This window comes from Rhea americana, unplaced genomic scaffold (genome assembly GCF_003343005.1).
Source record: "Rhea americana isolate MKP2758 unplaced genomic scaffold, rheAme1 scaffold_12, whole genome shotgun sequence".
Taxonomy (NCBI): Eukaryota; Metazoa; Chordata; class Aves; order Rheiformes; family Rheidae; genus Rhea; species Rhea americana.
In genome coordinates this window covers 9209811-9224639 of record NW_028185261.1, presented here as the reverse complement: position 1 = coordinate 9224639, position 14829 = coordinate 9209811, and the positions used below count along the sequence as shown (strand labels likewise).

Sequence of the window (14829 nt, the reverse complement as noted above, 5' to 3'; positions counted from 1 at the left end):
TCATGCCCTGCTCACTTCCAACAGTACCTCCAAGAAAGACTGAATTTTCACATATTTGAAGATAAGTCATCTGGCTGAAACACGTCCCATATTTTTTCAGGTTGGAGCAAAATTCATTTGATTGTTTGGATTTTTTCTTCTCAATGTTACAGTTCTGAGAGAGATGAGTGCAATTTTGAAAGCAACAGCTCTCATTAAACGTATCACAAAAATTTCACAAAGGGAATTAGAAACTTCAAGCATGGCTTATAAAAAGCTCACAGAGTAATGCTTTACAACACAATCTCACATTAATTATTGTAATGCAAACATAAAAAGGAAAAAAAAAGAAAGAACTGCAACCACTTCCTGGACAGAGAAAAGCTGAGAGACTTCTTCAATACAGGGAGTATTTCTAGGGAAATGGAAAAAAAAAATCACGTGGAGAAAATGAGAAAAATAAATTCAAACCCGTTCAGCCTTGTAAAAATCTTCCTATTTTAAGTCAATGCTTTTTTGGGCCTAGCAATACATTTACCACTCCTTTTTGGAGAACGCAAGTTACTATCTTATAGAACGTGCTGATCCTGAGATGATAAAGTAGTTATAAGGCATCTCTCGAAGAAGAGCAAGTGATTTTTGAACCTACCACTTGCACAGTTTGGTTACTAAGGCTTTGCACTGAGGACAGGATATACCCACCAAGACTCTGGTCCACTTAGAAGTGGGAAACTCCTTAAACATCAGTTGAAAGAAACGTGCTCACTCTGACGTTACAGCTTTTAATGTCTTCAAGACATTAACATGTTATGTAACATGTTCATAATCTCTAGAAATCAAGTAATTCCTAAAATAATTAATGAATCCATCCAGAAATAGCTTCAGATTACAAGATTTGCCCCTCTTGCTTTGGATAATCTAGGTTTAGTATTAAGAAGTTCATGAATAGAATAAACTTAACACTATCATTAACAGGAAAAGATACAACAATTACCACAAATACAGTTACTGGGCACATACAACAAAAATAYAGAAGAAACCCATTAATAACTGTCTATCAGCAAGAGCTATGCCCTGACATATTTACATATAGCAAAAATTAATGTTTTCACTCTGTGTTGCCCCCATTTTTGATTAGGTTTAAAAGTAAAGTTAAACAAACATCATGACAGACAGCTTGGTGGTCATGTTCAGAACTTTTTTAGAACTTTTCCCAGTAGACCCAAAAGTTTTAATTGTTTGTACTTTTCCTCCAATTTCCCCTGATAGCATGGGAGTTACRGGAAGTAAAGTCATTATCCAGTTCAGTGAGTTATCATCTCCACAGACACTGTAAGTATGATTTTGGGTTTTTCAGGCTTCACATAATTGTTACTCCTCCTTTTCATGACAAAGATTAATTGAGAATGGCAGCTCTGCTAGGGTTGGCATCTATATAATCAAGGACATTGTCATCTATTCTTAGTGTCATAACCCAGACTGTCACCTCACAGGCTTCTGTATGAATATAAAGCAAATAAAATAGTGAAAAAGAAGATGAATACAACAAGAACAATATTGTATTTCATTTCAAACACTATTACTTGAAGGTAATTTAACCTATTGACACTTCTAATAAATTATGTAAAGTTGTTTCATGAGTGCTAAGGACTTCATTAAATCAGTTTTAAAGGTCTTAAAAAAAAATCAAGGGGAAGAACGCAAAGGCTTTTTTCCCCCCTATATTTCAGTTAGATGCAAAATATTGGAACCAATTTGGAGGTGACATGAGTTAAGGAACCTTGCTGTGAGATTTCACAACACAGCACAGCCCAATAGCTAAAGAWAATAATGGTTGTGGCTTTGGTAACCCAAAGTGAAATATGTTATTTGCATCAGTTTATAATCATACTGGGATGCAGTTTACACTTTACTGCTATAACAGGCCATGATTGATGTAATCACAAGTGACCCATCACAACATGAAGTCATAAAGTGTTTTTTAAAAATGTTTCTGAAAAGCATTCATGAGGAAAAATGCACAGATTGACACTTGACATCTCCTGGGCAACATTTTTTTTAAAAAAAAAAAGAAAGAAAGCAAGCTTAAAATTATTCTGCTTGTTCAGTTTATCTTCTTCATTTCTTTTCTCTCTCCTTTAGCTAGTTCTAGGAGTATTTTCTTAAAATATCTGATTCTAATGTCAACAGCAAAACTCCTATTAACATCAGCATGGCCTGGCTCCAGGTAAATCACTTGCAATCAGCAATATAACAAACAGAACTGCTAACTGGTACCTSCCAAATTATTATTCTGAGTTGAGTAAATCTAGTGATTAACCATTCCACATATAATACCTGACCAAGCATCATCAATTTACTAAAACTTTAAACTCCCTCCATCATGTGGCCAGTCCTCAGAGTTTGAGGTGGGAAAGAAGAGACTAACATCAGCTGTGTGATATCAAGAGTTGGACACTCTGCAGAAGATCAGGCAATCGGAACAGAGAATGATTATGATCAAGAGAATTGNAAAAAAAAAAAAAAAAAAAGACCAAAAAAGACCATGATGAACATGAACAGAAATAGAATTACTAGAATTGTAAGTTGAGACATGCCATATGGGATTAAAAGTCATTTGAATTTTTTATGAATACCAAATTCTAAGAAATCTTACTGTTTTCTGGTTAGCAAACCAACTGTGAATGCTTTACTTACACGAAATACCCAAACCCATACTTTCACAGTATCCAGTTTCGGACGAGCTCGTATCTTCAAGTATCACCACTTTGTCCTCTATTCCCAGCACAGAGCATTTCAAGGACAGTTTTATTCAGAGCCAGGTTTACTAGGAAGACAACGGAGTTACAGGAAATCTCACGCAGTCGTATCCAGTGCAGTCCTCCCTCCTAAGCATGAGAAAAAGCTGCTATTGTGTAAATGCTTGCTTTTACATTCAGCTACTGCCCTAGGCAAAATCCAGCATCAATATTTCTGTGAACAAGGAATAATTCTACATATATCTGCAAATCTTAAATTGCGTGTTTTAAAATGCGATCCGATTTTCAGAAAACATTCATCCTAGCTGTCTTGGAAGGAAGAGAAGGGAGGCCAGCCTCCTGTAAAGTACGACAGCTGAGACACCCCAAAACAGAGGCACAGACTTTTCTAAAATATTTGGAACTGAACTGAATGTTTGTACTTTCTTTCCCACAACCCCAGACTTCAGCTACTACATTTACTACAAGCCCTTTCTATATATATTCTAGAGAAAAAAGTCCTCCTTTTCAGCATCAGTTTGGTTTCAGGTATGTTCCAAGATCTATTTTGTTCACACAGAGCAAAAATATCCGGAATGTCTAAGAAACCTTCAGAGATGGTTGCTAGAGAAGAGCTTTGCCGTATCATGTTAAATTACCTATGCTATCTGTTCGGAATTTCCTCATGAAACTACTATGAAGAGATACAGCCAAACACATAAGTTTCCCCAGACCCCTTTGTAGATGGGTTTTCGATGTTCAGCATAATTATTATCTTAACAAGATTCAACAATAATCACAGACTTTTATTTGGGTAATTTAAGACTTCATAAACAGTAAAGAGGTTTTAGCGTCTTGGTCCACATACACATGAAAGCCATGAATGTAGAAAACTTACAAAAACATCTCCTTAGGGAAAATTATTAGGATCTGTTATGTTTACTAARTGATTTAGCGGTAGCATTCTTCCTTTTTTCAGGGGAAGGAATAGGTTCTGGAAGGGAAGGAATACATTTTGACAGAGACACAGGGTGTTACTTTGACTCAGACATACCCTGTCCAACATGTTCTTGGACCTCAGGATGAGCAGCCACAGTCTGTTGTGGCTCCTCACCCGGGGTCTTGCCCAGGGCTCAGCATTGTGCCTGCCTCCACATAACACCTACACTATGCTTCTGCGCAAGATAGTGAAAAGGTATGGATTATGACCCTGACAGTACACCAGGCTTCTAGAGCTGTGGTTTCTACGATACTTGTCCCACTGTCATCTAACTATATTCATGCAATTGGACTTATATATGACAATCGAGTTAGACTTTATTGAAAGGAAAAGATCAACCAGCTCCAATCAGAAGCAGCTGCATCCTAAAATACCGCAGTCAGTGAAAAACATTTACTAAACTTAATTTTATGCCTGCCCAAAAATTGCCCATGAATAGTTAGCAAGATTYTCAAACATTCTCATTAGCTCGAGGATTATTCTAGATACACAGTCAGCTCATAAAAGGTTTGCTGTAAATACTCACAGGCTTGCTCAGGTCCATTACTTACTGGGGTTACACAATACCACTTCTGTTCTCTAACTGGATGACCTCCCTGGCTTGCACAGCATGAACTGTGAATAGCACAATTAAGTACACAACTTTGAGCTGCGATACAGGAGCATTATGCTAAACATTTGCTTTTCAACATCATCTCCTCCAGCAAAGCTTGAGCCTTTCATTACAAAAAGGATGACAGTGAAGTTGGGAAAAGGGACAGATTGAGATAAAACATTCATAAGTACAAGAATCTAAGAGCTTAACATCACTGCTACCCTGCTAAAAAAGCTTTCTTTCCCTCCATAGAACTCAGGAAAGGAGGTGACACATCTATTTGCCTGTGACAACATCCCCAAATGTGACAGGCCCTATCCCAATAAACAAAATCCAAAGCTAATACAAACTCTCTGCTCTGTGACAATTCACATTCTGCCATTAGAGGGTCTTCAAACACATTTAAACAAGAAGTTCAAGAGCGTGRTGGTATAATATATATATAAAAAAAATCATTCTGACAGTGACAATACATTGAATTCAGCACTAATAACAAAAAACTTATTCACGAATTTGGTATGCATTTTAACATTTAAGGCAGTTTTCGGCATATTAACCATTGAACAGGCTAGAAATATTCTGAAGAACTTAAAGGCTCTTTGCACTTGCAGTTAAGTGAACTGCTAAAGGAACAACAATAATGTACACACACAAAGGTGCTCTCAGTTGTTGTTTGCTCATTTCAAAGTAGTGACCTTATTTCATCGTAGTTCAATCTTCCTCTCTTCCAAATGAGATAACTGACACAAAGGTTTAACAGGCTCTCAGCCCACTGATTWTACATTTTATTTATTTATTTGTAATTCATGTCCCTGAAATGCAAGCCTCTCATATTGCACAGCAGCAGAGTTTAGTTTCAGGTCACAACGCATTACAAGGGAAAGGTTTATTTATGTTATGGCCTTTGTTACTGTTAATAATTTTGCAAGATGCCTTTGTGACTAACCTTAAATACAGAAGTAGTTCTAGTAAAGTTCGAATTAGGCATTTGTTTAGTTCCTTGATGATTCAGGGTCTTTAATACCTAAATTTAGTAACTTCTGAATTTCTTGACTGCTATATCCTTATTGATGGAATACATATTACAGTGCTTATTTCATGTTTTCCTATCTACTTAAGCCATGTGTTTTCTCTCCTATGCAAAATCAGTATTAYTGGAATTACTGTTCAGGAACGATGTTACTGGAAATAATTTGTACGAACTTCTGCCCTATGGCCAAACAAAAAAAATTTAAGTGACATAGCTATTTATCTAACTTCCCTCCCACTCTGAATCTATAAGGTGAGTGATTGATCCTGAAGGGGCCAGCAATCATTCAGCTGGAATGGTAGCACAASACTCCTCACAGCAACCTTTCTTTTATATTTGCACTATTTGTAAATTTTGGATAATTTATTTTCTGCTGAATCTGTTTTTAGTCTATAGACCAAAAAAGCAGTTGAAGCAGGAACATGAAATTTAATCTTCCATGTCACAGCAGAGTGGAAATAGCAGAGCTATTCCTGCTGTTCTATGATGGATCTCTCTCGTTTGTTTGTTTTTCCCCTACAACATCCTAAAAAGGTAATTAAGGAAAAGTATGGCCAAATTACTCTTAACCACRTAACTTAACTACTTTGCCTGCACTTTGCTAAGTTACCATAGGGAAGACATGAAATATACCAAACCTAGGAATCTAAACTCTCATTTTTCTTTAGAAAGAATAAGCAGAAAAGAACTTTAAAAAGTCACTATTTCAGGAGATACCAATTTGAGGGTCAGTATAAGAATTATTCATTCTGGACAAACAGTATCAGTAGATTTCATAACAGACCAAAGAAATCCCTCCCAGTAGCTCAGAATCTTTCTTCTAAATGGTATAAGCCTTGTGCTGTTTCTAGTCCTTTTAAAATACACAACATCATAGCCATGACATTACTGAACTGAGAAGCTATTTTATGTAATTTTGCAGCTTGTAAGACGCACTTACAATTACGTAAGGTTACAGTTTTCCTTTCCCTTGCATATCTGCACAGTAACTAATGCACCTACCTTTAATAAAGAAGAGATGTAGAAAAATATAGACATATTTAGAGAACGGAATATATGGTTTCCTAGAACAGTTTCTCATATGGAGAATATCAGCAGCATAAATGTTTTACAAATGCTTAAGTCCATTAAATACACTGATCTACATAGCTCAGATCCATGACTCAAATTTCTTCATTAACACAGCCTTCTAGATGTTACGTTTTTGCTATGTTATAGCATTTCACACTTTCTTTTTGTCCACTGGGATTTCCAATGTAGGTGCTTATCAGAGATTCACAATGAAGCCAGGAAAGGAAAAAAAAAATCTATTGGATCAATGATTTTTGATTGGCCTTTTTCAGGATTCTGTGTTCTAGTGAATACAAGGGATTGTTATAACAACAGGATATATTGGTTCACCAAACATTACAGTACCACTCATAAATGCATTACAAATAATTCACAGATGTTACATATGAACATATATAAGAAATCAAATATCCATAAATCATAAAATATTCATAAAAATCCATAAATTCAGAAAATCATGACTACATTTATTTACAATGCCGCATGTACATATGCTCAGCACAGTTTTACAGTCTTACGGAACAACCGAAGGCTGCACTTAAAATATTGCCCCAAATGTTTCATGTTACTGATTAATTAAGAAAAGATCACCAGTCTTGACTCCTACAGCAAACAACAAAGCAGATCTCGTAACCTGTCTTTCATTAAATTATCCAGATTATAGCACAATACCCAGTGAAACTAGTAAACTCTGAAATAGGCCACAAACCCAACTTTTCCTGTTTCCTGGGAGGGCAGAGCAGTATGTGGTTCTCGATTGTTACATAGCTAAATGTGGGTCCAACGAAGACMAGCAGGACAGTGCTACATATAAACATACCACAGTTTTTGTGGGAGGTTATGAATTCTGTATGTATTTAGCAGAGGCTAGATTGTTTCTCTGCTGTCTTTACACCCCAGTGTGAAACAGTGACATAAGGTAACAGTCATTTAACTTTGATAACTTACTTCGGGGGGAGTCTGTTTGGACAAAAACTTAGCAACTTATCACCTGGCTGAAGACTGCTGTGCCTGCTTCTCCTGCTAGACTCTCACCTGCTTGTAGAGAAAGGGAGAAGAGATCATACATTTGCAACATGGGGGAGACACGAGCTCCCTAAAAAGCACCTTAATCCAAACATGTCAGAGTGGAGTGGAAGCTTAGAAGGGACATTTCTAAGACAAAGCTTTTATTTTTTATCTGAAATCAGTATGTTTTGTACTAACCAAAGTAAACATTTCTAAGACAAAGCTTTTATTTTTTATCTGAAATCAGTATGTTTTGTACTAACCAAAGTGAATATTTGAAATATTTCAAAGACTCTTTTGTAAAGTTTGTCTGTTACATACTTCTACTCTGGAGCCCTACAAACCAKCACTCTTAAGCAACCGGTGTGTCTTGGGGAGTTAGCACTGACTCTACAGGCTTAATGTAGCCTGTCTCATTTCTATGAAATGATGATAAACAGAAGCCTTTGCAGGAAATACCCTGGGGGTAAATGAGGCTTCAGGGCTGTAACTTCCCTGGACAAAGGAAGCTTAAAAGCAGCCTAGTGCAACAGGCAGGACACAAATGCAGCAGCCAGGGAAGGCCTGGTGCTAGTTTCCTTGCTTAGATATGCACATACTTTTGAGCGCTGGCCAGTAAAGTGATGCTGTTAATAGACTGACATTGTGATTTATCTTATGTGCTACGCAGATGATGTATTTTTTTTCTCCATGAAAAATAAAGCCTAGTTTGGGGGAAGAAGAGAAGGAAGTCAGCAAGAATAATTAAATTGTTATCAATTTATTTCTAGACATTTATGGATTCTACTTGGATTCCGATCTTTACATGGGTAAGACAACATTTACCTAGTATTTTCTCTACTGTAGTTACGTTTAAGAATCAGTACAAATCTGTTTTATTTCCAAAGTATGTTACTGTTATAGCTAGGCAGGCATTAGCATCATTTAGACCAAACAGGAATTGGAGCTATTCATGTGCATAGTAGCCAACAAATTTATTGATCGTAAAGTGAAAAAGAATACGATTTATATTAAGTAATTTAAAAAATGATCTATAGCACATTTTGAAAGATTACAAAAGTCAAAAAAAAAAAAAGGCTAAGAAGCAAGAAGATGGTAAGAAATCAGAAGAGGGTTTACAGGAAGATTACTGAAAAGCCAACATGCTATGAATACTTAGCTTTTTTACTAGATATTATCCACAATAATTTATCAATCATAAAAGCATCCCTTCAGTTGTAAAGTTATATTCTAGTACAGTATCTTGCATTGTGGTACTTCACGAAAAATAAAGGATATCTGAGAAAAGCATTAATAGATGTAGCTTATTATGGGCCAATCATATTCAAATTCATTTTTCTTGCCCTAGGCTTTTATGATCTAGCAATGGAAAAATTGTCTTCGTATTTTTCAGAAGTAACAGAGAAGTCCAAGAAATGGAAGCTGCTGCTAGTAAACGAAGAAAAGCAGAGTATCATCAGGGTTGATAGCATCTATTTGAGATCCATGAATGATTATAGAGCTACTTTTCTATATCGAACTTTCAAGTCTCATTAATAATATGCTGCCTCTCTGGGACATAGGTACATTCTTGGTAAGAAGGCTATTTATTCATTACACTGAATAGACGAGCTACAGGAACAATGGCTTCAAAAGTTTCATGCTTATACGTTTTGACAGTAGTTTGTTGGGCAAGCGCTCTTTGGTACTTGAGTATAACTCGTCCTACTTCTTCCTACACTGGCCACAGACAGTTCAATAGCATATCAGTAGCCAGAAAAAACGTCTCCTTTGGCAATATAAGAACTCGACCTATTAATCCACATTCATTTGACTTTCTTATCAATGAACCTAATAAATGTGAGAAGAGTATCCCTTTCTTGATTATTCTTATCAGCACAACTCACAAAGAATTTGATGCAAGGCAAGCAATTCGAGAAACATGGGGAGATGAGAACAACTTCAAAGGAATTAAAATTGCCACACTATTTCTTCTCGGAAAAAACGCAGATCCTGTGCTAAATCAAATGGTAGAGCAAGAAAGTCAAATTTTTCATGACATTATTGTGGAGGATTTTATTGACTCTTACCATAACCTCACTCTGAAAACCTTAATGGGGATGAAGTGGGTAGCAACATTTTGTTCAAAAGCAAAATATGTTATGAAAACAGACAGTGATATTTTTGTAAACATGGATAATCTTATTTACAAGCTGCTCAAACCCAACACCAAGCCAAGGAGAAGATATTTTACCGGTTACGTTATAAATGGAGGACCAATAAGAGATGTTCGCAGCAAATGGTACATGCCTAGAGATTTGTATCCTGATAGCAATTACCCACCATTCTGTTCAGGCACTGGCTACATTTTTTCAGCCGACGTAGCAGAACTAATTTACAAAACCTCCCTTCACACTAGACTTCTTCATCTTGAAGACGTATATGTAGGACTCTGTCTTCGGAAGCTTGGCATTCACCCCTTCCAAAACAGTGGCTTCAATCACTGGAAAATGGCCTACAGCTTGTGTAGGTACCGCAGAGTGATTACGGTGCACCAGATAACACCAGAAGAAATGCACAGAATTTGGAACGACATGTCAAGCAAGAAACATCTCAGATGTTAAGATTTTTACAAATGTAAATACTTTTTTTGATTTTGCTTTAGTTTGATTATTTTTTGACAGAAAGTGATGCACAGGTTACAGGTTAAACTGTGAGACACTACCTGGGAGAGAGCTTTCAAAGACCAATTTCTCATTCTTTTTTTGACTACTAGTTTACAGATTTCAGGCTGTTATCATAAGAACATTACACCAGTCAAAAGGGTCTAGGGTTTATATTATCCCTTATCACACACATCAGCTCCTGCATCTGTATGTAAAAGGACAGTAATAAACTATCCTGAGCTGCTTAACAGTTCATGTCCTAGCCTTCGAGATAAGACTTAGGCCCTACGAAATGAAGGATTAAAAATACACTTCTTTTCGACATCCTACAACCGTCCTCRTTTAGAGCTTTATTAATAACTTATGTGAAATAAATTTGCACTGATTTCATACACCTATCCAGGCATGTGTATTTTAGAACATAATGTGTACAATCTCAAAACAGCTTACTGATGGTCGAATAGCAGAATTTAGACAGGTAAGAACATCAAAGTACCACAGGCCTCAGAAACAAGCCCCCACTGAAGTACATTTATATCCCCAGAATGGCATTCCTGTGAATTACTTTGGAAAATATCCTATTTATTTCACTGTCAGTCTAAAGCAGCTCCTAAAATGGCCCATATATTTTTAAAACGAAATATAATCTGTGGGTAAAATACAAGACACAGCAGATGCATGAAACAAACTATCTTAAAAACACATTATAAAAGCATTATTATATTTTAACTTTTAATTTTAAATTGCAACATTTATCATTAGTACTGGTGTATATGGAKCTCTCCCTACAAGTATTTCCAGTACTTTGATAGCATTATTGGATACATTATGGAGACTCATCTTTAGAAAATTAATGATTTTAAAGTTAATGGTTGCACACAGCAATATATATTATTGACTAGTAAAAATATCAGTTAATAAGCATCATATTCCTTCAACATCAGTCAGAATAAGGATAAGCACTACTTTTTGCTACAGTGCATATGTAAATGAGATTACTCCAGGTTTTTAACGGTGTAGAGGACACTGTTATTACCCAGTAAAGGACAATACTTCTATTGTCAGTAAAGGAACGCAATCAATTTTGTGTTGACTGGGAAACATACAGACTCTGTAACAGTTAGGTACAACTTTCACAGCAAAGTAGAGCTTTCAAGAATCATCTATAGCCTTTGTTAAAAGTTAAAAGTTAAATGAGGTCACTCATTACAGAATCAACAAGTCACTGAGATCCAACTCAGGGCAGCATCAAAACTCAAGAGATCCCCAAAACATGTGACAAAAGTCAAGTACACCAGGTTTTATTCAAGTTTCAAAATGTGATTGTGTATCTTGAATACAAATTTAAGTGTGAAGAAAATTATTTTCTGGTAAATTCTTTGGTAAATTCAAAACATCTCTATTCAGCACTATCTTCTAACAAAGAACTGAAATGCGACAGCGTTCTGCAAATAACTTGGAATGAAGAATTCACAGACAAGCCACAGCGATGCAAAATTCACCACACACATTACTAGCTGCAGATTACTCACACCGCCCACAGCACACACAAGTCTCCTTCATTTCAGCTGGAGTTACATGTAAAGTATGAAAAGCTGGTAAGATTGCATATCATGCAGGATGCCTAYAGAGTTGTGAGAATTTAAAGCAAACTCTGAACCAATTTTGCTTTTTCTTTTTTATTTTTCTTTATTTGATATCATGCCATAGGTGTATATAGCACTTTACAACAGTAACAGACAAATCAAGATGCTACCCCAAAAGGTTTGCAGTTTCATGACATGTTGTTAGCCTTATTCACAAACGCAGTACTATTGTTTTGAAAACAACTACTTGTAAATAAGGTAAAGAGTATTTAGCCTTTAAGGCACAAACAATAGAAGTCTTAGACTTAAAAGACCTATTTCAGATCTAAAGGTGAAGCTGAAGCTACAGAGTACACAGATAGCCCATGAGTTACTGTTAATCAGCAGGAGCTTGTACAAATAAAACCCAGAAATTTTACATAAGAATACTGAACCTTTTACAGTGTAATTCAGATTTATCCTTCCCAGTTGACCTAACCCTTGTTAAAGTTGCTCTTGCTTCCTATCAAATTTCGAACTCCAGCAAAACAAGGTCCAAATAATTGCACATACGAATATATGTATATAACATATATTTTATATATATGCACACACAAACGTACATCAGGTGAAATTCAGCTTTCCATACCCAAACCACAGTACACACTGCTTATGAAGTGATACTAGGGTGGAATTCTTCCCCAGTTCATAGGTAAATCACATAACACAGAAACAGTCCTACCACGGACACGCTTTGTAATAATTTCAACCGAGAGGCCACAATCACTTCTGCTATCCCTCCACACTGTGCAGTAATTTAGGGTTTCTGAATCCACAATTGAATGGATTTGGTGGCCTTACTTCTTCCCACTTCTGTGGCCTTTAGTTAGAAACTAAGAGGACAGTAGGGATCTCAATCCCAGTACCTCAGGGCTGAAGTGGTTCAACAGCCTTGAATTTCCCCTAGTATGAGTATTAATGAGTGGAAGGTACATCTTGAAAATAATATCTGAAAAATATATTTCCTGGCATTTATAAACAGGTAGATTGTCAACAGAAACGTAAATGTTCATCTTGGAACTTATGTATATATTTCCAAGGCATTTTCTTCTGTACTCAGCTGTATATAAGTGTAGAGTCTGCTTGTTACGTATTATTCTGTTATGCATGGAGATGAGTTAGGCATTATATTTGTCCAGTGTTTCAGGAGCCTTAAGCATGTGTGCCCTTACTTTTGAATGTACAAGACTTTTTTTTTTTTTTTTTTTTTTTTTTTTTTTTAGTTTTTATTATAAAAAAAAAAAAAAAAAAAAAATTTTTTTTTTTTTTTTTTTTTTTTTTTTTTAATGTCAGGTGAATTAAAAAACAAAAACAACAACAAAAGCCTAATTTTCTACTTCTGTTAATTTTCTGATACTGTATTTAACTAGCTTATTACAACTATAAAATAGACTTATCTTCCTCTTGCTCAAAAATTGCAGTATTGCAATTTGGAGCTAGAAAGGGTGAAATATGTCTCCTCATAGGGACTGTTTACAGTCCCTTTCATTCAGAAGTATGTGTGTCATACTGGGTACTGTTAAGTAACAACAGTGTTTGCACTGGGCTTCCTTTTATCAAAAGAAAGACTTGTGTTATTTAAAGTCATTTTGTTTCATTGTGCATGGGGCAAATGACTTGGTTAAGATGTGATGGCTTTTCATCACTTCCATCAAAATGTGAATTTAATCGAATTTCAAAGTGTACATGAACAAAGCACAGAGAACTGAGACACTACAGGGGGGGAAAATCCCTCTATTTTGGAGGAATTTTTTTGCAATGGCATTTTTTTTTGCTAAATCCTTGGGAATATTTAGACAGAAGACTCAAGAATCATTTTCCATCTTTCCTAATAATACGGCTGAGTATCAATTTTGATTCTTTATGGGGATTTTTTTTTTGTCTTTATAATGTAGATAGCAATGGCAATTTGTAAATGAAGAGTGTAATTAACTAGAAAACTTGTTGACAGTAACCAAACTTTAGGTGTATCATTATATGACTGGCTGTACTCATGTATTTATTTGTCTAAATTGTATATATTGTTTTATTAATAGTGTCTGTAGAAGTGCATTCTTTTAGATTAAAATATTATTATTTACAGTTTTGTGGGTTTGCCAGCAAAGCTGCTATTCAAGATACTATTTTTTTGTATCAATGTTAAATAATAAAAAAGAATGAAGTCAAATGAAAAATTGAAGGTGTCATGTACAGTTTTATTCACCTCTAGAGTAAATGCTACTAATGTAAATGCTAATATCTCAAAGCATGATACCAATGAGTAGGCTCATTTGTAACAGGAAACGGTATTGTTCTGTAGATTTTTTTTTTAATCACTGGCAAAAATAAAGAAGAAAATATCATATTTATTCATCATTTGTGTAATATTTTAATCAAACTGATGCTCATGCTGATCATGTGTACAACTTCATTTGACTCCAACTGCTTAATCTTAAAACAGTGATGGCAATACCAAGCAAGTTAAGAGATGGGTTTATCATCTGCTTTGCTTCATACAGCTGCCTTGGCATCCGCAGCTAGTAACACTAAAGTTAGACAATTCTGAAGCAGAGATTATGTACAACTCTGTCAGCCCAGTAAAATGACTGTTCCTCTATAGTACCTCTGTGTGTGTGCTTGCCAAAAGCTATGCACAGAAAGAAGAAATTGCAATCACCCAAACACCACATTTCAATGAACCACAAAAATCTTGCTCTGCAGCCACTGAGTGATCACTGTGGCGCATCCCTAGACAAGGGCATGAGTCCCCTTCTTTTTGCCTGCATACTCCTTGGCATCTCTCAGGGTCACCCCAACACAGACAGCACATGGGGCTTCTCAAAGCCCCCAACAAGCACCAGGAAATAAATGAGGGGATGTTTTGCCTTTGAGGAAGCACAATCTGAATAATCCCAGATTATCTGGTAATCTAATGTAGTGTTTTGCTCCTGGTATAAACACATTACCAGGATGTATTTTGTCAGGTGCAAAGGCTTGGATGACTTCAGGGTCTTCAAATCAAAATAAAATTGAAAACAAACAACAACAAAAATCTTTTATTCTAAGAACTATACAGAATAATTCCTCCCTCTCCACTCTCCTCCTTGCAATTTCCTGTATAGAAGTAAGTATCTATCCTCCCTGACTACTAGCTTCAGA

The 14829-nt window shown here is 35.8% G+C and overlaps 1 protein-coding gene across 9 annotated transcripts in view; it reads left to right on the top strand.

Moving 5' to 3' along the window:
• B3GALT1 (beta-1,3-galactosyltransferase 1) overlaps positions 1 to 12942 on the top strand; it is a 195447-nt gene extending 182505 nt beyond the window's left edge. For 7 of the 9 annotated variants that reach the window (XM_085323603.1, XM_085323620.1, XM_085323627.1 and 4 more), the window contains 2 exons: positions 8192 to 8230; positions 8815 to 12942. In XM_085323603.1, coding sequence (XP_085179729.1) covers positions 9044 to 10024 — 981 coding nt within the window. In that variant the 5' untranslated portion in view covers positions 8192 to 8230; positions 8815 to 9043 and the 3' untranslated portion in view covers positions 10025 to 12942. Of the gene's footprint in view, positions 1 to 1248; positions 1312 to 7646; positions 8231 to 8814 lie in introns of those variants that run through there. The other 2 variants (XM_085323611.1, XM_085323662.1) reach the window with 2 other exon arrangements.
• Positions 12943 to 14829: the final 1887 nt, after the last annotated feature.